This window comes from Rhinopithecus bieti, unplaced genomic scaffold (genome assembly GCF_001698545.2).
Source record: "Rhinopithecus bieti isolate Rb0 unplaced genomic scaffold, ASM169854v2 scaffold_1853, whole genome shotgun sequence".
NCBI lineage: Eukaryota > Metazoa > Chordata > Mammalia > Primates > Cercopithecidae > Rhinopithecus > Rhinopithecus bieti.
The window spans coordinates 1,070,886-1,093,009 of NW_016804151.1; the positions used below are offsets into that span (position 1 = coordinate 1,070,886).

Below are 22,124 nucleotides of genomic sequence, written 5' to 3' on the forward strand. Positions count from 1 at the left end.
GTGGTTCATGCCTGTAATCCCAGCACTTTGGGAGGCCGAGGTGGGTGGATCGCCTGAGGTCAGGAGTTTGAGACCAGCTTGGCCAACATGGTGAAACTCCATCTCTACTAAAATTTCAAAAAAAATTAGCCAGGCGTGGTGCTGGGTGCCTGTAATCCCAGCTACTTGGGAGGCTGAGGCAGGAGAATCACTTGAACTCAGGATGCGGAGGTTGCAGTGAGCCGAGATTGCACCACTGCACTCTAGGCTGGGCAAGAGAATGACAGTCCATCTCAAAAAAAAAAAAAATAAATAAATAAATAAATTTAAAAAATAAAAAAAAGAATGGTGTTAACTGTAGGTGTTTTGTAGACGTAGATGTTCTTTATCAAGTTGAGACAGTTACCCTCTATTTTAGTTTGCTGAGATTTAAAACTTATGAATTGGTCTTGAATTTTGTCAATTTTCTGCATCTTTTAAATTTTCTACATTTATAGTAATAGGATCATGCGATTTTTTTCCTGCTTTATCCTGTCGATGTGGTAGATTACATTAATTGATTTTCAAATGTTTAACCAGCCCAGTATTTCTATACTTGGGATAAATCACACTACATTGTTGGACTTGACTTACTAACATTCTGTTGAAGATTGTTGCACCTATATTCATAAGAGATATTGGTCTGTAGTTTTCTTTGAATGTCTTTACATGGTTTTGGTATTAGGGTAATGCTGGTTTTATAGAAGGAGTTAGTATTTCCTCTGATTCTAACTTCTGGGAGAGATTGTGGAAAATTGATATGATTTCTTTCTTAAATATTTGGTAGAATTCATCAGTGAACCCATGTGGGTCTCATGCTTTCTGTTTTGGAAGGTTATTATTAATGTAATTTCTTTGATGAATATAAGCCCCTTCCAATTACCTATTTCTTCTGGTGTGATTTTGGAAAATTGTGTCTTTTAAGAAATTGGTTCATTTTAAATTTATTTTAATTAATTAATGAAAATAAAACCATCTTAATCTGTCACCCAGGCTGGAGTGCAGTGTTGCAGTCATAGCTCATTGCAGCCTCAAACTCCTGGGCTCCAGCAATCCTCTCACCTCAGCCTCCTGGGAATTGGTTCATTGTATTTAGGTTTTCAAATTTATGGGTATACAGTTGTTCATAATATTCTCTAATTATTCTTTTACTGTTCATGAGACCTGTAGTCATGTCCTTTCTTTCATTTCTGACATTAGTAATTTGCATATTCTCTCTTTTTGATTACTTAGTCTGGCTAGAGGCTTATTGATTTTTATAAATCTTTTCAAAAAACTGGATTTAGTTTGATTTTCTGCTACAGTTTTGTTATTTCTTTCATTTCCTTACTTTGGATTTAATTTGCTCTTCTTTTTCTAGTATTCTAAGGTAGAAGCTTAGATTATTTATTTCAGATCTTTCTTTTTTTCTGTTATATGTAGTCAATATTATACATTTCCTTCTGAGCAATGCTTTTGCTGCATTCCACAAATTTGGTAAGTTGTATTTTCATTTAGTTCAAACTGTTTAAGTTTCTCATAAGATTTTTTTTTACCCATGTGTTATTTAGAAGTGTGTAGTTTAATCTCCAAACATTATTAGATTTTCCAGCTATCTTTCTGTTATTGATTTCTATTTTAATTCCACTGTGATCTAAAAATAGAATTGTATGATTTCTATTCTTTTAATTTTGTTAGGGTGTGTTTTATGACCCAGACAGTGGTCTGTCTTGGTGAGTGTCCATGAACTTGTTCAAGTTCATGTGAACTAGAGAAAAATGTTTATTCTCCTGTTGGATGCAGTAGCCTATAAATGTCCATTATATCCAGTTGATTATGTTGCTTTTTAGGTCAACTATGTCCTTCCTTATGGATTTTCTGCCTGCTGGATCTATCCATTTCTGATAGAGAAGTGTTAAGTCTGTAACTGTAATAGTGGATCCATCTATTTCTTTGCAGTTCCTTCTGTTTCTCCTCATGTATTTTTTATGCTCTGCTGTTAGATTCATACATGTTAAGAATTGTTATGCCTTCTGGGAAAAATGATGTTTTTATTGTTATATAATGCCCCTTTTTTCTCTTAACAACTCTCCTTGCTATGAAGTCTATTCTGTTGGATGTTAGTGTAGCTAATCCCAGTTTCTTTTTATTAGTGTTAGCATGGTATATCTTTCCTCATCTATTTACTTTTAATCTATATGTTTTTATATTTAAAGTGGATTTTTTTGTAGATAATATATAGTTGTATATTGTTTTTTGATCCACTCTGACAATCTCTGTCTTTTAATTGGTGCATTTAGACCATTGACATTCAAGGTGATTACTGATACAGTTGAATTAATATCTATTAATTTGTTACTGTTTCTATTTGTTGCCCTTGTTTTCTTTTCTTATTTTTGTCTCCCACTCTTTTTCTGCCATTTGTGCCTTTAGTTGAGCATTTTATGTGATTCCATTTTATCTTGTTTCTTAGTATATAAGTTGCACTTGTCTAAAACTTTCTAAGTGGTTGCTCTAGAATTTGCTATATACATTTACAACTAATTCATGTCCACTTTCAAATAACACTATACACTCCCCGACTTATGATGGTTTAACTTACAATTTTTGACTTTATGATGGTAAGAAAGTGATAGAAATTCAGTACACTTCTTGACTTATTATGGTGTTATGTCCCAATTACAACCCCATTGTAAATAGAGGAGCATGTGTACCACTTTAAGAGTAGTGCGAGTACCTGATAATAACAAAATAATTTTAATTCTTTCATCCTGTTCCTTGTATTGTTGCTGTCAATTTACTTACATATAAGCATATGAATAGGAATAAAATAAATTGTTGCTATTATTTTGAACAAACTGTTATCTGTTAGATCAATTAAGGATTGTTACCTTACTTACTCCTTTTCTTATTCTCTTGTTTTCTTTATGTAGATCTGAGTTTCTGACCTAACATTATTTTCGTTTTCTCTAAATAATTTATTTTAATGCTTCTTTGTGAAGTAATTCCACTGGCAACAAACTTCCTCCAGTTTTGTTTATCTGAGAAAGTCTATTTCTCCTTCAGTTTTACTTCCCCCTCCTTCCCTCCCTCCCTCCTTGCTTCCCTCCCTCCTTCCTTCCTTTCCTTCCTCCCTACCTCCCACCTTCCCTCCCTTCTTTCCTTTTTCTTTCCTTTCTTCCTTTGTTCCTTCCTTCTTTCCTTTCTCTGTCTCCTTCTTCCTCTCTCTCCTCTTTTCTCTCCTCTCTTTTTTCTTTTCTTCTTTACTTCTCCTTCCTTCCTTCCTTCCTTCCTTCCTTCCTTCCTTCCTTCCTTCCTTCCTCCCTTCCTTCCTTCCTTCCTTCCTTTTCCTTTCTGTTTTTTTTTTCTTTTCTTTTCTTTCATGAGTACTGGTGCACCAGGATCTCCTTCACTTTTGAAAGATAATTTGTAGGGTACAGAATTCTAAGTTGATGTTTTATTTCTCAGCACTTGAAATATTTCACTTCCACCTCTTCTTGTGTGCATGGTTTGTGAGGAGAATTCTGACATTATTCTTCTGTTTGCAATCCTTTAGGTAAAGTTCTCCCCCACCCCGGGGCTTCTTTCAAGATTTTATTTTGCCTTTTTTTTTTTTTTTGCATTTTAAATATACTATGCCTAGTTATAAGTTTTGGGGGGCATTTATCCCACTTGGTGTGCTTCCTGGACCTGTGGTTTGATGTCTGATGTTGGGGGGGATTCTGTCATTATTTCTTTGAATATCTGTTCCTTTCTCTCTTTCTTCTGTATATGTTAAGCCTTTTGTAGTTGTCTCACCATTCTTGGATATTCTGTTCTGTTTTCCCACCCTATCCACCAGTATTTTTTTTTTCTTTTCAATTTTAGATGTTTCTATTGAAATATGCTCAAGCTTGGTGATTGTTTCCTCAACTGTTTTCCAGTCTAGTCAAATGAACCCAATCAAAGGCATTCTTCATTTCTGTTAGTCTATTTGATCTCCAGCATTTCTTTTTATTCTTTCTTAGCATTTCCATGTCTCTGCTTACATTGCCCATCTGTTCTTGTAGGCTGTATATCTTATCTACTGGAAGCCTTAGGATGTTAATCACAGTTTTTTGTTTTTTAAATTCCCAGTCTGATAACTCTAACATTAGAGTTAGAGTTCTGAGTCTGGTTCTGATGCTTGCTTTGTCTCTTCAAACTGTGGGGTTTTCTTTGCTTGCCTTTTAATATGCCTTGTAATTTTTTCTTGATAGGCAGACTGGGTGCTGTATGATGTACTGGGTACAAGGCATTGTGATAATTAGGCTATAGTCATGTGGTGGTAAAGTGCGGAGTGAGAGGAAGCCTGCTGTAGTCCTATGATTAGGTCTCATGTCTTTTAATGAGCCCGTGCTTCTGGACTGTGAGTCTCACACATGCTTCTTAGTTGCTGCCCCACCCCTTTAGGTGGGACTGGATGGCTAGAGTGGACTAGAGTTGTGTATTTTTCTTCCCCTATGTAGAAGGCTACAGATGCTGGAGTTAGGCATTTCCTTCTCCCTAATCTGTTAGGATCTGGAAAACCCTCAGTAGTATAGGCTCTTGTTAAATAACTTCTCTTAAGGTCAGACCTTGGTAAGAACAGAATGGGCCAGGCGCGGTGGCTCATGCCTGTAATCCCAGCACTTTGGGAGGCTGAGGCAGGTGGATCACAAGGTGAGGAGATCAAGACCATCCTGGCTAACACAGTGAAACTCTACTAAAAATACAAAAAAAAAAAAAAAAAAAGAAAAATTAGCCAGGCGTGGTGGCAGGTGCCTGTAGTCACAGCTACTCAGGAGACTGAGGCAGGAGAATGGCATGAACCTGGGAGGCAGAGCTTGCAGTAAGCCGAGATCGCGCCACTGCACTCCAGCCTGGGCGACAGAGCAAGACTCTGTCTCAAAAAAAAAAAAAAAAAAAAAAAAAAAAGGAAGAAACTATCCATCCCTTGCCCACTCCTCCTAACTCTTGATTATTGATTTCCAGAGGCCACCACTTTCAATCCTTTTAGCTATTGATTTTGATAGTTACTACCATATTTTTATGTAATCTGTTCATATTACTGTTTTTGATTTTTCTTAGTTTTAGATACTCTCTTTTGATTTCTCACTGTAGAGAAGGAGGATTTAGCTGTCTTACATCCTTCTCCTATACTTATGTGCACTCACACACTTACATATGCACTTATCCTCCTACATTCTACTAAAAGAATCATATTTTGCTAAATACATTTTTATAATCCTGAAAATGTTATTCATAGCCGAGCTATGTGGTAAATTTTGATTATTGTTTCTTCCATGATATTGTCTTTTTTGAGGTTGATAATTATCTCTCTTTGGTTTGTTTGCATAGTTTTCTGCACATCTATCACTAACATATTCCCAATCTCTCCTACAGAAGTCTCAGTCTCTCAGGAATCAGACTCTAATGTTTAAAACCTTAGAAACATTCAGGATTAGGTACTTTTATGTTTATTTTCTTGGTGGGGGAAGAAATCTCTTCAGGACTCTCTGTTCTCTCATTCCAATGGATATCAATTACTCTCTTGGTCTCATACTGGGATCTATACCATCGTGAAAACTTACTTCTTTTCTTGGTTGTATACCTGCTTCCCGGATCTCATGTCTTCCTCTTTATTAGTTTGCTCCCTTGTTTTGTAGAACACATTCTTTAACAACGTTCTTAAAAAGGTGAAAGAGAGGTAAAATATTTTGAGATTTGCAAGTCTGGAAATATCTTTTCCTACCGTCACATTTATAGATAATGTAGAATTCTAGGTTAGAAATGATTTTCTCTCAGAATTTCAAAACATTGCTCTATTGTTTTTTAGTTTCCAGTTTGCTGCTGGGAAGACTGATGCTGTAGTGATTCCCAATACTTTCTTTGTGTCTTTTCTTTCTTTAAGTTCTCTGGGAACTTTTTAGTATCTTTTATCAGCTCCCAGTGTTTTGAAATCTTTTACTGATATGCCATTTTGTGTGTATATGCATGTGTGCGTGTGCTCATTTTCTGTTAGGTACTTGTTGAGTTTGTTCAATTCATAAATTCCTTATACTTATAGGTCATTTTCTTGGATAGGATCTCCCCAACCACAAACTGTTTCTGTTTGATTTTCTCTCTTTGGAATGCCAGTTATTCAAGTATTGAATCTTCTGTACCATTTCTCTAGTTTTAAAATGTGGTGGGTTTTCTTTTCCTATTGTTTACTTATTTTTTTTTTCTTTTGTTTTCTGGAACAGTTCCTTAAGTTTTTCTTCCATTTTACTAACATTTTAATTTCTGCTCTCCTATTTTCAGTTATTGAGATTTTTTTTTGCCTGATGTTTCTGTTTATGGCCTTCTAATTTTGTTCCATGAATGCAATACGTTCTCCTTTCTCTCAGACTATTAGTAAAAATGATCAAGTTGTATTCTGTATTTTGCATTATCTTTTTTTCCTTCAGGTTTCATGTTACAATGTTTATTTGTTTTGGTCTCTGAGAATCTTTTTGGTCTTTCTTTCTTTCTTTCTTTCTTTCTTTCTTTCTTTCTTTCTTTCTTTCTTTCTTTCTTTCTTAATTTTCACAAAACTTTTTATTGTGACCAACAGTAAACTTTCAAAAAAGTAATAATATCCATTGACTCAATATCCTTCAGAGAATAGAAACAATGCAAAAAAACTGTTAATTTTATAAGAATAGGTAAAGTTTGGTATCCATATCTGACAATGCCATTATAAGAAGGGAAATTTACAGACCATGATCATTTTGGAACTAAATTTATATATCCTATTCAAAAATCCAGCTATATTTTATAAGGAGGTTATATCATGACCAAATTTGGTTTATACAATTAATTCAGTATATACTAGTTCCTGAATAAAGAGTAATAATAGTCTTGGGCTGGCAAGCCAAATAGGAACAGCTCTGGTGTGCAGCTGCCAGTAAGATCCATGCAGAAGGCAGGTGAGTTCTGTAATCCAACTGAGGTACCCAGCTCATCTTATTGGGACTGGTTAGATAGTGGGTGCAGCCCATGTAGGGCAAGCCAAAGCAGGATGGGATGTTACCTCACCTGGGAGGTGTGTGGGGTTGGGAAACTGCCTCCCCTAGTGAAGGGAAGCTGAGAGGGACTGTGCCTAGAGGAATGGTGAATTCCAACCCAGATACTATGCTTTTCCCATGGTCTTCACAACCCACAGGCAAGAGATTCCCTCGGGTGCCTACGCCACCAGGGCCCGGGGGTTCAAGTACAAAACTGGGTGGCTGTTTGGGCAGACACTGAGCTAGCTGCAGCAGTTTTTTTTTTTTTTTTTTTTGTCATACCCCAGTGGTACCTGGGACTGGCTAGACAGAACCATTCACTCCCCTGGAAAGGGGGCTGAAGCCAGGGAGCCAAGTGGTCTAGCTCAGCGGATCCCACACCCACAGAGCTCAGCAAGCTAAGATCCACTAGCTTGAAATTCTCACTGCCAGCACAACAGTCTGAAATTGACTTGGGTTGCTTGAACTTGGTTTGGGGAGGGGCATCTGCCATTACTGAGGCTGGAGTAGATGGTTTTCCCCTCACAGTGTAAACAAAGCCACTGGGAAGTTCGAACTGAGTGGAGCCCACTGCAGCTCAGCAAAGCCATTGCAGCCAGATTGCCTCTTTAGATTCCTCCTCTCTGGGCAGGGCATCTCTGAAAGAAAGGCAGCAGTCCCATATAGATAAAACTCCTGTCTTCTTAGGACAGAGCACCTGGGGGAAAGGGTGGCTGTGGGCACAGCTTCAGCAGACTTAAACGTTCCTGTCTGCCAGGTCTGAAGAGAGCAACGGATCTCTCAGAACAGCATTTGAGCTCTGCTAAGGGACAGAATGTCTCCTTAAGTGGGTCCCTGACCTGCGTACCTCCTGACTGGGAAACACCTCCCAGCAGGGGTTGACAGACACCCCATACAGGAGAGCTCCGGCTGACATTTAGCAGGTGCCCCTCTGGGACGAAACTTCCAGAGGAAGGAATAGACAGCAATCTTTGCTGTTCTGCAGCCTCCGCTGATGATACCCGGGCAAACAGGATCTGAAGTGGACCTCCAGCAAACTCCAGCAGACCTGCAACAGAGGGGCCTGTTAGAAGGAAAACTAACAAACAGAAAAGAAAAGCATCAACATCAACAAAAAGGACGCCCACACAGAAACCCCATCCGAAGATCACCAACCTCAAAGACCAAAGGTAGATAAATCCATGAAGATGAGGGAAAAACAGCACAACAAGGCTGAAAATTCCAAAAACCGGAATGCCTCTTCTCCAAAGGATCACAACTCCTCACCAGCAAGGGAACAAAACTGGATGGAGATTGAGTTTGGCAAATTGACAGAAACAGGCTTCACAAGTTCATACAGACTCCTCTGAGCTAAAGGAGGATGTTCTAACTCAATGCAAGGAAGCTAAGAACCTTGAAAAAAAGTTAGAGGAATTGCTAACTAGAATAACCACTTTAGAGGAGAACACAAATGACCTGATGGAGCTGAAAAACACAGCATGAGAACTTCGTGAAGCATACACAAGTATCAGTAGCCAAATCAATCAAGCGGAAGAAAGGATATCAGAGATTGAAGATCACCTTAATGAAATAAAGCATGAAGACAAGATTAGAGAAAAAAGTATGAAAAGGAATGAACAAAGCCTCCAAGAAATATGGGACTATGTGGAAACACCAAACCTGCATGTGATTGGTGTACCTGAAAGTGATAGGGAGAATGGAACCAAGTTGAAAAACACTTTTCAGGATATTATCCAGGAGAACTTCCCCAACCTAGCAAGACAGGGCAACAGTCANAAAAAAAGTTAGAGGAATTGCTAACTAGAATAACCACTTTAGAGGAGAACACAAATGACCTGATGGAGCTGAAAAACACAGCATGAGAACTTCGTGAAGCATACACAAGTATCAGTAGCCAAATCAATCAAGCGGAAGAAAGGATATCAGAGATTGAAGATCACCTTAATGAAATAAAGCATGAAGACAAGATTAGAGAAAAAAGTATGAAAAGGAATGAACAAAGCCTCCAAGAAATATGGGACTATGTGGAAACACCAAACCTGCATGTGATTGGTGTACCTGAAAGTGATAGGGAGAATGGAACCAAGTTGAAAAACACTTTTCAGGATATTATCCAGGAGAACTTCCCCAACCTAGCAAGACAGGGCAACAGTCAAATTCAGGAAATACAGAAAACACCACAAAGATACTCCTTGAGAAGAGCAACCCCAAGACACATAATCATCAGATTCACCAAAGTTGAAATGAAAGAAAAAATGTTAAGGGCAGCCTGAGGGAAAGGTTGGGTTACATACAAAAGGAAGCCCATCAGACTAACAGCAGATCTCTCTGTAGAAACCCTATAAGCCAGAAGAGAGTGGAGGCCAATATTCAACATTCTTTTTTTTTGAGATAGATTCTCACTTTGTTACTCAGGCTGGAATGCAGTGGCGCAATCTCAGCTCACTGCAAGCTCCGCCTCCCGGGTTCACTCCATTCTACTGCTTCACCCTCCTGTATAGCTGGGACTACAGGAACCTGCCACCATGCCTGGCTAATTTTTTGTATTTTTAGTAGAGACAGGGTTTCACCGTGTTAGCCAGGATGGTCTCAATCTCCTATCCTCGTGATCCACCCATCTCAGCCTCCCAAAGTGCTGGAATTACAGGCGTGATCAACATTCTTAAAGATAAGAATTTTCAACTCAGAAATTCATATCCAGCCAAACTAAGCTTCATAAGTGAAGGAGAAATAAAATCCTTTACAGACAAGCAAATGCTGAGAGATTTTGTCACCACCAGGACTGTGTTACAAGAGCTTCTGAAGTGAGCACTAAACGTGGAAAGGAACAACTGATTCCAGCCACTGCAAAAACATACTGAATTGTAAAGACCATTGACACTACGAAGAAAGTGCATCAAATAAGAGGCAAAATAGCCAACTGGCATTGTAATGACAGGATCAAATTCACACATAACAATATTAACATTAAATGTAAAAGGGCTCAATCACCCAATTAAAAAACACACACTGGGGTGGGCACAGTAGCTCACACCTGTAATCCCAGCACTTTAGGATGCCAAGATGGGTGGATCATGAGGTCAGGAGTTCAAGACCAGCCTGGACAAGATGCTGAAACCCCGTCTCTAGTAAAAAATACAAAAATTAGCCTGGCGTGGTGGCATGTGCATGTAGTCCCAGCTACTCGGGAGGCTGAGGCAGGAGAATCGCTGGAACCCGGGAGGCAGAGGTGGTAGTGAGCTGAGATTGTGCCACTGCACTCCAGCCTGGGTGACACAGCAAGACTCTGTCTCAAGAAAGCATACACACACACACACACACACACACACAGGCAAATTGGATAAAGAGTCAAGACCCATTGGTGTGCTGTATTCAGGAGACCCATAGCACATGCAAAGACACACATAGACTCAAAATAAAGGGATGGAAGAATATTTATCAAGCAAATGGAAAGCAAAAAAAAAGCAGGGGTTGCAATCCTAGTATCTGATTAAACAGACTTTAAACCAACAAAGATCAAAAAAGACAAAGAAGGGCATTACATAATGGTAAAGGGATCAATGCAACAAGAAAAGCTAACGATCTGAAATATATATGCACCCAATACAGGAGCACCCAGATTCATAAAGCAAGTTCTTAGAGGCCTACAAAGAGACTTGGACTTCCACATAATAATAGTGGGAGACTTTAACACCATACTGTCAATATTAGACAGGTCAACGAGACAGGAAATTAATGAGGATATTCAGGACTTGAACTCAGCTCTGGACCAGAAGGACCTACTAGACATCTACAGAACTCTTCACCCCAAATCAACAGAATATACATTTTTCTCAGCACCACATCATACTTATTCCAAAATTGACCATATTATTGGAAGTAAAACACTCCTCAGCAAATGCAAAAGAATGGAAATCGTAACTAACAGTCTCTCTGACCACAGTGCAATCAAATTAGAACTCAGGATTAAGTAAGTCACTGAAAACTGCACAACTTTGTGAAAACTGAACAACCTGGTCATGAATGACTACTGGGTAAATAACGAAATTAAGGCAGAAATAAATAAGTTTTTTGAAACCAATGAGAATAAAGACACAATGTACTAGAATCTCTGGGAGACAGCTAAAGCAGTGTTTATAGAGGAATTTATAGTACTAAATGCTTACAGGAGAAAGCAGGAAAGATCTAAAATCAACACCCTAACATCATGATTAAAATAACTAGAGAAGCAAGAGCAAACATATTCAAAAGCTAGCAGAAGAGAAGAAATAACTAGAACTGAAGGAGACAGAGACACGAGAAGCCCTTCAAAAAATCAATGAATTCAGGAGCTGGTTTTTTGAAAAGATTAACAAAATAGACCACTAGCCAGATTAATAAAGAATAAAAGAGAGAAGAATCAAATAAACACAATAAAAAATGATAAAGGAGATATCACCACTGATCCTACAGAAATACAAACTACCATCAGAGAATACTATAAACACCTCTAAGCAAATAAACTAGGAAATCTAGAAATAATGGATAAATTACTAGACACATACACCCTCCCAAAACTAAACGAGGAAGAAGTCAAATCCCTGAATAGACCAATAACAAGTCTGAAATTGAGGCAGTAATTAATAGCCTACCAACCAAAAAAAGCCCGGGACCAGATAGATTCACAGACAAATTCTACCAGAGGTACAAAGAGGAGGTGATAGCATTCCTTCTGAAACTATTCCAAACAATAAAAAAAGAGGGACTCCTCCCTAACTCATTTTATGAGGCACCATCATCCTGATACCAAAACCTAGTGGAGACACAATAAAAAATGAAAATCTCAGGCCAATATCCCTGATGAACATTGATGCAAAAATCTTCAGTAAAATACTGGCATACCGAAACTAAAAAAAGCTTATCCACCGTGATCAAGTCAACTTCATCCCTGGGATGCAAGGCTGGCTCAACATACACAAATCAATAAACGTAATCCATCACATAAACAGAACCAACAACAAAAATCACATGATTATCTCAATAGATGCAGAAGGCCTTCAATAAAATTCAACATCCCTTCATGCTAAAAACTCTCAATAAATGAGGTATTGATGGAATGTATCTCAAAATAATAAGAGCTATTTATGACAAACCCACAGCCAATATCATACTGAATGGGCAAAAGTTGGTAGCATTCCCTTTGAAAACTGGCACAAGACCAGGATGCCCTCTCTCACCACTCCTATTCAACATAGGAAGTTCTGGCCAGGGCAATCAGGCAAGAGAAAGAAATAAAGCGTATTTAAATAGGAAGAGGGGAAGTTAAATTATCCCTGTTTGCAGATGACATGATTGTATACTTAGAAAACCCCATCATCTCAGCCTGAAATCTCCTTAAGCTGATAAGCAACTTCAGCAAAGTCTCTGGATACAAAATCAATGTGCAAAAATCACAAGTATTCCTATACACCAATAAGAGACAAACAGCCAAATTATGCATGAACTCCCATTTGCAATTGCTACAAAGAGAATAAAATACCTAGGAATACAACTTACAAGGGATGTGGGGGACCTCTTCAAGGAGAACTACAAACCACTGCTCAACGAAATAAAAGAGGACGTAAACAAATGGAAAAACATTCCACGCTCATGGTTAGGAAGAATCAATATCATGAAAATGGCCATAGTTTCCAAAGTAATTTATAGATTCAATGCTATCTCTATCAAGCTGCCACTGACTTTCTTCACAGAATTAGAAAAATCTACTTTAAATTTCATATGGAACCAAAAAAGAGCCCGCATTGCAAAGACAATCCTAAGCAAAAAGAACAAAGCTGGAGGCATGATGCTACCTGACTTCAAATTATACTACAAGGCTGCAGTAAGCAAAACAGCATGGTACTGGTACCAAAACAGATATATAGACCAATGGAACAGAACAGAGGCCTCAGAAATAATGCCCCACATCTACAACCATCTGATCTTTGACAAACCTGACAAAAACAAGCAAGGGGGAAAGGATTTCCTATTTAACAAATATTGTTGGGAAAACTGGCTAGCCATATGCAGAAAACTGAAACTGGACCCCTTCCTTACACCTTATACAAAAATTAACCCAAGATGGATTAAAGACTTGACTGTAAGACCCAAAACCATAAAAACCCTAGAAGAAAACCTAGGCAATACTATTCAGGACATAGGCATGGGCAAAGACTTCATGACTAAAACACCAAAAGCAATGGCAACAAAAGCCAAAACTAACAAATGGGATCTAATGAAAGATCTTCTGCACAGCAAAAGAAACTATAATCAAAGTGAACAGGCAACCTACAGAATGGGAGAAAATGTTTGCAATCTACCCATCTGACGAAAGGCTAATATCCAGAATCTACAAGGAATGTAAACAAATTTACAAGAGATGGGTGAAGGTTATGAACAGACTCTTCTCAAATGAAGACATTTATGCAGCCAACAAACATATGAAGAAAAGCTCATCATCACTGGTCATTAGAGAAATGCAAATTAAAACCACAGTGAGATACCATCTCATGCCTGTTAGAATGGCGACCATTAAAGAGTTAGGAAACAACAGATGCTGGAGAGGATGTGGAGAAATAGGAATGCTTTTACACTGTTGGTGGGAGTGTAAATTAGTTCAACCATTGTGGAAGACAGTGTGGCAATCCCTTAAGGATCTAGAACCAGAAATACCATTTGACCCAGAAATCCTATTACTGGGTATATACCCAAAGAAATATAAATTATTCTACTATAAAGACACATGCATACATATGTTTATTGATGCACTATTTACAGTAGCAAAGACTTGGAGCCAGCCCAAATGGACAGCAATGATAGACTGCTAAAGAAAATGTGGTACATATATACCATGGAGTACTATGTAGCCATAAAAAGGAATGAGTTCGTGTCCTTTGCAGGGACATGAATGAAGCTGGAAGCCATCATCCTCAGCAAACTAACACAGGAACAGAAAACCAAACACCACATGTTCTCACTCATAAGTGGGAGTTGAACGAGAACACATGGACACAGGGAGGGGAACAACACACACTGGGGCCAGTCAGGAGGTTGGGGGTGAGAGGAGGGAGAACATTAGGACAAATAGCTAATGCATGCGGGGCTTAAACCCTAAATGACAGGTTGATAGGTGCAGCAAACCACCATGGCACTCGTATACCTATATAACACATTCTGCACTTGTATCCTGGAACTTAAAGTAAAATAAAACAAAAAGCAATATAAATTACTAGGCAAATACCATCCATTTCATCTAATGAAGAAAGCAAATGACAAATATCATGTATCTGATGTGCTACTCAAAATGTCTAGATTCTTACATTATTTATTACTGAAAGAAACCTTGGAGATCATGGTTTCTAACTATTTATTTGACAGATGAGGAAAACTGAGACCTGTGGCATTTTGGTGACATGCCTTGAGACTAGAATCCAAGCCTTGTAATTCCTAGTACAGTCTTCTTTCCATTAAATCGTATTTCCTTTTCTAAGGCATGATGAATGCTGTGTGGCTTACGAGTTTATTTTTGGTGATGACACTATACCTGCTTTTCTTCCTTTACTTTTTTTTTTACCTCAGTGACTAGAACTGGATCAATAATAGTCCTTGGTTTATGACACACTCTCATAATTGGTCCATGCATAACCTATTTATTTGTTTATTTGCTTTTAATAATGTAATACATAAAACTTCAAACATTCATATTTGGTGGAGAACATGGGAAGAAATGAAAATGTATAATTTCCATATATGCATGGTACAAAAATAAACTCATATATTTGGAAATTATTTAGTGCTACAGCTATTTGTTTTTCCCCCTTGAGTTGAAGGTTATCTTCTGGATGGGTGGTTGGCAACTCTCCTCTTCATCACATTGAAATCACCAAACTCAAGTAGCACTTAGAAAACAAAGTAAGACAGAAGGAAATGGGAAAAGGACCAGGAAAATGTGCTTTACATTTAGCGTTGCGACATATATGTCTTTAAAATTTGTTAGTCTTCTGCAAATTGTGTAATGTTGGGTTTGTTTATGATGCAGGTCTGAGAACCATTGGAGTTATCACCAAACTGGACCTTATGGATGAAGGAACAGATGCCAGGGATGTTCTAGAGAACAAACTGTTGCCTCTTCGCAGGGGTAATGTACTGTGGTCTATACAATACTTTTTGTTTGTTTGTTTATTTGTTTTTGGTTATATGGAAGAGAAATGATTGGGAAGCCACTAGGAGTTTTGGTTTTAATGCCTTCTCAGTTGTAAGGAATGGATTTATCATTAGTTATACTTTTTATGGAATGGCTGTACGTTCCTGAATGATATATTAGAAAATAATCCAAAGGGAGAACTATTCCTTAAAATAACAGGAATAAGAAAACAGGAAAAGGAAGGAGTTTGAAGCGAGGTTATAAATATTCATCATAGACTGCATAAACTTATACTATTGTAAGACTGATATTTACTTGCCTGCTATATGACAAAACTGCGAAGATACACACTCTCTTAAAATGCACACAGTTTAAGGGTGAGAGATATTATTGTATTGATGCTAAAAAATTATTGTGAGCTCAATCAGTAGCCTGTGTTCAATACTGATGTTTCCCATTGAGTTTTATAAAGGGACTCAGTCTTCACACCTAAAACTAGTTTTGCTTTTCTTAGTCTGCCTATGTGAGAGCCTTGAAATCTCCCTGGAATAAGCCACAAAAAGTGTCCCCAACTCCACAGATTTGTGTTTTGTTTCAGGTTACGTGGGGGTGGTAAACAGAAGCCAGAAGGACATAGATGGGAAGAAGGACATAAAGGCAGCCATGTTGGCAGAGAGGAAGTTTTTCCTTTCCCACCCGGCTTACAGACATATCGCTGACCGAATGGGAACCCCACACCTGCAGAAGGTCCTTAATCAGGTAAAAATGTTCTTTCAAGCAACAAGAACAGTTATGAAATATGTAAGTGGATGCTGGAATTTGTGTTTATTATTTTTAAGTTTATTTTTTTCCAAAACAAGACATACAGCTTCAATGATAGGGATTTTAAAAATGGGTATTAGTACCTCGGATTCACACTATTACCATTCTCAGTGAATAGAACTCATCTTCCTGTTATTGAAAGAAGAGTTCTCAAAGCAGAAACACATACCTATTTAGGAACAGTGAACAGGGATATACATTTTAGCGTATATTCATTTGTAATATGTAGTTACCGTGAGAAGTTAAATTTTTATAACTTTGAAAAGTTGATCTCTTGGGATCTGTTTTTGAAGCACCAGTCTGTAATGGCTAGGTTACACTTTCTGTTAAATTTTTTTTATGACTTTGTTTAGAGTTGATTTGTTTCTTAATTTAAAATCTTTAGAATCACAAATCCTAGTTTAATAATCATTGATTTCCACTCATCTAAGATGCTTTTCCAGATAACCCCTTTTCCCACAATAATTTAGAATTGGACCTTCTGCCTACCCCCGCTCCATGCACTATGCACAAACTTCTTCCATAAATCCTCAATGCTCTTACTTGGTTACAGATATTCCTACCCCTATTGGAGTTAAGTGTTATGCCAAGCATCATTGTCATTGAATGCAGGGACCCCTCCCTGAGTTTTGATTATATTGACTTCATGTGACTAGTAGCCTTTCTCACAAATATTCTTATAAGTTATGCTTTAACTGTTACGTACAAACATAATCAGGCAATCAATCAATCAATCAAATCAAGTAGATTTCTGATTCTTAGCTCCTAGAATGTATCAATAGCTTTCATAATATGTGACATTATACCTGAACAATTTAGGCAAAACAACTGAGAAGAAATTTTAGAAAATAAAAAATTGTGTTATAATTCCATTTTAAGAGGTTTCAACACAGACTATTGTAAAGTTTATACTTTTTAATTAAAGATAAATATTTGGACACTGGGAAACATCACTATGATTGTATCATTTAAAAATATGAATATATTTTAGAGAAGGAGCATTGTTATGCAAGAATCCTAACACTCTACCAATATATTTTGCACTGTCAAAACTCTCTTTACAATACTGCTTTCGCAGCTGTATTGGCCTACAAAAAACACAAACTGAGAAAATCTTAGAAGAAAATCACTAATATGATTAGAAAGATAAAGCTGGAAATGAGATAGGTTTTGAATACTGGAAAAACAGAAGGAGGTGGCTGACTATTAGATTATTACAAGTGACGCCCAAGTTATGACACAATTGGATTCTTGTTGCCTAAAAATTGAATGATTTTTTTTTTCTTTTCTGAAGATGTCTCCTTTCCTGGATAATCACTCTTTCTTTATTGCTTCAAGAATATTTATACTATGTTTGAAACTAAGATAATTCTATGGCTATGTATGTGTACCAATACTTCTGATCCTGTAGGATAATTCATATGGAAAATACTGTAAAATGACATGACATTTTTGAAAAATTGAATGAAATTTTCATTGTAGTGGGAAGGCAGAGAAAGAGGTAGTGAGTTGTATGAGATGATATTGGAGATGTAGGCAGTGGCTGAATCCTGTAATGTTTCTAGACTATTTTGAGGATTTTGGCTCTTACCTGAGACCAATAAGGAGTCATTTAAGGGTCCTGAGTAGAGGAATAACAAGATCAGATCCGTGGGTGAAAAAAGAATATGGTATTGAAGACAGGAAGACCAAGAGTAGACCAGTTAGGAGTAAAAGAGAAATTATGGGAATTTGGTTGTGGTAAGGGCCAGTGGAGATGAAAAGAAGGGGCAGGTTTGAGAAATGTTCAGGAAAATTGAGGACTAGGTGGTAGATTAGAGCTGTTGGGTGTTGGGAGAGGTGGAGTCAAGGTTACGTCCCAGGTTTCCAGGCTCTTATGAAGTCACCAAGATGGGGAACCCTGAAGGGAAGATCAAATACTTGATTTTGGACATGTTGAGCTTGAGATGTCATTGACACATCCAAGAAGAGAAGTCAAGCAGTTGGTCAAATATGCATGCCACAGCAAAGATAAATCTTGTTTGGAGACAACATCTTACAGCTATAGGTATTTGGATGTTTATTGAAGCCATGGATGGAATGAGATTCCCTGAAGAGAGAACAGAGAGTAAACAAAAAAGAGGCCTCAGACCCAGATTTGAGGAATTTCAATAATTAGTGTTCTGGCAAAGAGGGTGAATTGTCCAAGGAAATAGAGAAGATACATCGAGAATGGATAGCAGTAAAATTAGAGAAGCTGGAGTCATGGAAGCCAGGGGAAGAAGTGTTTTAGAAAGCCACAGTATTGCTTTGCTCTGGAGATGTCTGAGAAGCAAAAGGTGGAAATCAGGTATTTTTATTATTTACCAGTTCACATGGCAATCAGTTGGTTGCTGGTTTCTTGTGGTTGCTGTTTCTGTTAGATTTGGGTCCTTGTCTCTCGTGACGTTGTTATCGGGAATGCTGTCCTCTCAGCTCTTTTTTTGCCTGCTTCATAGTTAGAACAGCAGTGCATGCCAGGGTGCTAACATAACAATTTATTACTGTGAGCAAGGGGGTAATACAGTTATAAACTATTGACAAATAACTCTAGATTTATTTAATAAATATATTCAAGTGACCTCAGATAAACATAAAGATGACTGAAAATAGTTTCTTCAGTCAATCTGGGTATATTAATTCTCCCTAATTTTAATATTTTTTCTTTTTTCTGCATTTCTAGGAAGTTTATATTCTTTTTATTGATTTCAAGTTCATCACTTAGGCAGTTCAAGAAGGTTATCTGTTTTTTCTTTTGAATAAGACTTTCTTTAACTGCATTGTAATAGAAAGGCCGTAAGACCTAAACAATCTGGGTTTTTATCTCACCTTTGATTCTTAATTAATCATGCACTCTTAGGCTCTTGGAGAAGTTTTCATTGTACTGAGCTTGAGGTGCCTGCTGATCTCAGTGGAAATATCAAGTAGATGGTTATGTCGAGCCTTCAATAGCAGAGAGAGCTTTCCCTTACTCAGTCATGGAGTTGCACTGGGACCTAGAGGTGGAAGTACGAGTAAGTTGCTGCCTCAGCTGAAGAATGTGGAGAAAGTTAACAGCTGGCAGGTGCCTCCGGCACCTTGGCTACTGAGCTCCACCTGTGTGGTAAACCACTTAGTCCTGAGAACACCAGGCAGCACCTGTGACTCCTAGCGTCCTTCATTTCTATCACATTCTAACTTAAGGTTCCTTTGTACAAGGTAGGAGATCTGATAAATCAATCCATGCTAACTAAGGTGTTACTGGGCAGTCTCATTAGTAACATTAGCTGCATTTTAACAGGGTCTTCCCAGATTTAAAGAGATAGCTCAAGTGAGTGACTCTAAATGAAGGAATTTTGAGCATCTCTGAAGGGCAGTGGAGGGGGGAGTTGGTGTTTCTTCTCCCTATCTACATAATAGTCAATCTCAAATGTAGACATAATGTTTGCAATTTTGAATGATTATAAAAACAATGGAGGCTAAGTTAGTCTTTAATCTGTGTATATGATTCAATCTTCAATCTGTGTGTATGATTTTGTTTTGTTTAGCAACTTACCAACCACATTCGGGATACCCTACCAAACTTCAGGAACAAACTACAGGGACAGTTGCTCTCCATAGAACATGAAGTAGAAGCCTACAAAAATTTCAAACCAGAAGATCCAACCAGGAAGACCAAAGCATTGCTGCAGTAGGTCACCTTTCCCTTCCTTGGCACAGCATTTTAAACTAATTTCTTTAGTTTTCTTTTGCCTTAGTCTATTTGTCATGTTGTTTCTTAGGCATAACAGAGGCAGCAAGTAAACTATCTGAGACTATCTATATGATATACAAGAACTCTTGAATTTTTATGCTTTGTTGAACACGAATTATTGGTATTATTCTGTTATTATCAACTTACCAATTGAGCATCGCTATGCCCATTTACATTGTGTTTTTAAAACTGGATTAAGTGAGTAAATCTATTAGGGATGACCCAGCAGGAATTTTTGTCCCTTGTCTTAGAAGTGGGTAAATACAGATGAAAATATCATATTTTTCAGCTGTTTCTATGGATGTCAATTGTACTTATTATCCTTTATTCCAATTATTTCATGTAACTTATTTGTGTGCATTTTTCAGTGGAATGAGAACCAAGGATTTAATTAAAAAGTGCTAACAATAGGGCTCTAGTTTTTTTTTTTTTCCTTTTACATAATGATTTTAATGTAGCCCTTTGAAAATGCAAATGTGAAACTGCCAAGCATCTTTTCACCCCTTCATGATCTTCCCATCTTGTCTTTGGGTTACTAGAGTTATTCCTGTGGTGTCTTGGAGTAGGATAGCAGAGAATTGTTAGAGAATTCCTAGCTCTTTATATCTTACACTGTCTTCTCTCCCTTGACTCCTTCTGGTGCCATCAGTTCCTTTATCCTGTGCTGCCAATTGTGTCAAGTCCTTCTCAATGGGAAGGCTCCCCTGCCCAGCACACACTGCAGGATACCTGAGGTCTACCTCCGAAGATGATGTTTGGTACCTCTTATGGCGCCTTTTCTCTCCTGCAGCCTGACAATCAAAACATCCTTCAATTGGCATTTAAAGCTCACACTATTATTTCTTTCTTTGTGAGGAGATTCCCAAATCTTTAATATTTAAATATTTAAATATTTAACTCAATATAAAAACTCAAATATTTAAATACAATATTAATTGCTTCATCCTCTATTTCCTCATCAAAATATTATACAAAGGAAAGAGGTGTTTTTTTTTTTTTTTCAGATATAACTCTGTCCTAATTTATTCTTTCTTTTCATTCTTGGGTTTGGTTGAGCTCTTGTAAAAACTCTTCAAGTTACAGAGAAAGCTATTTCTGTTTAGGCCCTAGGTCATTATCTTAATATCCAGCTAAAACTATTCTGCTTGCAAATACTGGGTCTTGCCTCTGTGACTTTATTGGACTCAGATTACAGAACTTTTCACAGCTAGATTCTTGACTTGCAGAGGCCTGATTCAGCTACTTCTTTATGGTCCTATTCTTTCTGACCTATTTCTTTTCTCTCTTCTATCATTTCCTCCTGCCTTACTTTCTCTATTCTTCCTCCTTCCTCTAATCTCTTCATGCACTCAGTGTTTGGTTCTGTGAATTGAACGATAAATAAGATTCTTGCCCTCAAGAAGTCCCAGTAGAGTAGGGAAAAACGGACATAAAAATTAACACAGTTTAACACAATTGTGTTAAAGCTAATAAATACTATGTTTCTGTAAGTGTAAAATATTAAGGGAGCCCAGATGAGGAGGCAGTTACATGTGAGGAAGGATGTGAATTTGCAGAGAAAACAGGTCGTGAGGTAGGAGAGTCATGTGGAAGGAGCAGGGCAAGAGAATTGTGAGAACTTTGGTGACATTTGTTCTAGGATTAGTAAATGGATCAGGTAGCTGAGGTATAGGGTTTAGGGGAAGGAGCAGCTAGAGGTACACTTTCTGAAAAATGTTTCATGTTTCAATATGTATGTCATACCTCTCCAGGTGTTTTTAAAAAATAAAATTTGCATATACATGAACATAACTAAATCCAATTATAGTCTAGCTTCTTTGGCCTAAATAATTTGTAGTTACTTTTCATTCACCTGTGATTTTGATGGAAGAGAATAAAAAGATACAAGTTTTAGATAGTTTGAATTTTTTTCCTTTTAGATTTTGAATTTGAAAGTAGTTCCAGTATGTTTAAATTGGAGTTTTAAACCTGGTAATCACAAATGAACATAGTTGTTTTTTTCTTTCTGTTCCCTCCTTCCTTTCCTTCCTTCCTTCCTTCCTTCCTTCCTTCCTTCCTTCCTTCCTTCCTTCTTTCCTTCCCTTCCCTTCCCTTCCCTTCCCTTCCTTCCTTTCTTTCTCTTTCTTTCTTCTCTTCTTCTTCTTGTTCTTCTTGTTCTTCCTCTTCCTCCTCCTCCTCCTCTTCTTCTTCTTCCTCTTCCACTTCTTCCTCTTCTTCTCCTTCTCCTCCTCCTTCTCCTCCTCCTTCTCCTCCTCCTTCTTCTCCTCCTCCTCCTTCTCCTCCTTCTCCTCCTCCTTCTCCTCCTCCTCCTTCTTCTCCTTCCTCCTTCTCCTTCTCCTCCTCCTCCTCCTTCTCCTTCCTCCTT

The 22,124-nt window shown here is 37.7% G+C and overlaps 1 protein-coding gene across 3 annotated transcripts in view; it reads left to right on the plus strand.

Annotated features, from left to right (window-relative positions):
- The window catches only part of DNM3 (dynamin 3), a 574,343-nt gene that overhangs the window by 181,084 nt on the left and 371,135 nt on the right, over positions 1 to 22,124 (plus strand). For all 3 annotated transcript variants that reach the window (XM_017866907.1, XM_017866908.1, XM_017866910.1), the window contains exons 5-7: positions 15,082 to 15,180; positions 15,785 to 15,945; positions 19,554 to 19,696. In XM_017866907.1, coding sequence (XP_017722396.1) covers positions 15,082 to 15,180; positions 15,785 to 15,945; positions 19,554 to 19,696 — 403 coding nt within the window. The remainder of the gene's footprint in view (positions 1 to 15,081; positions 15,181 to 15,784; positions 15,946 to 19,553; positions 19,697 to 22,124) is intronic.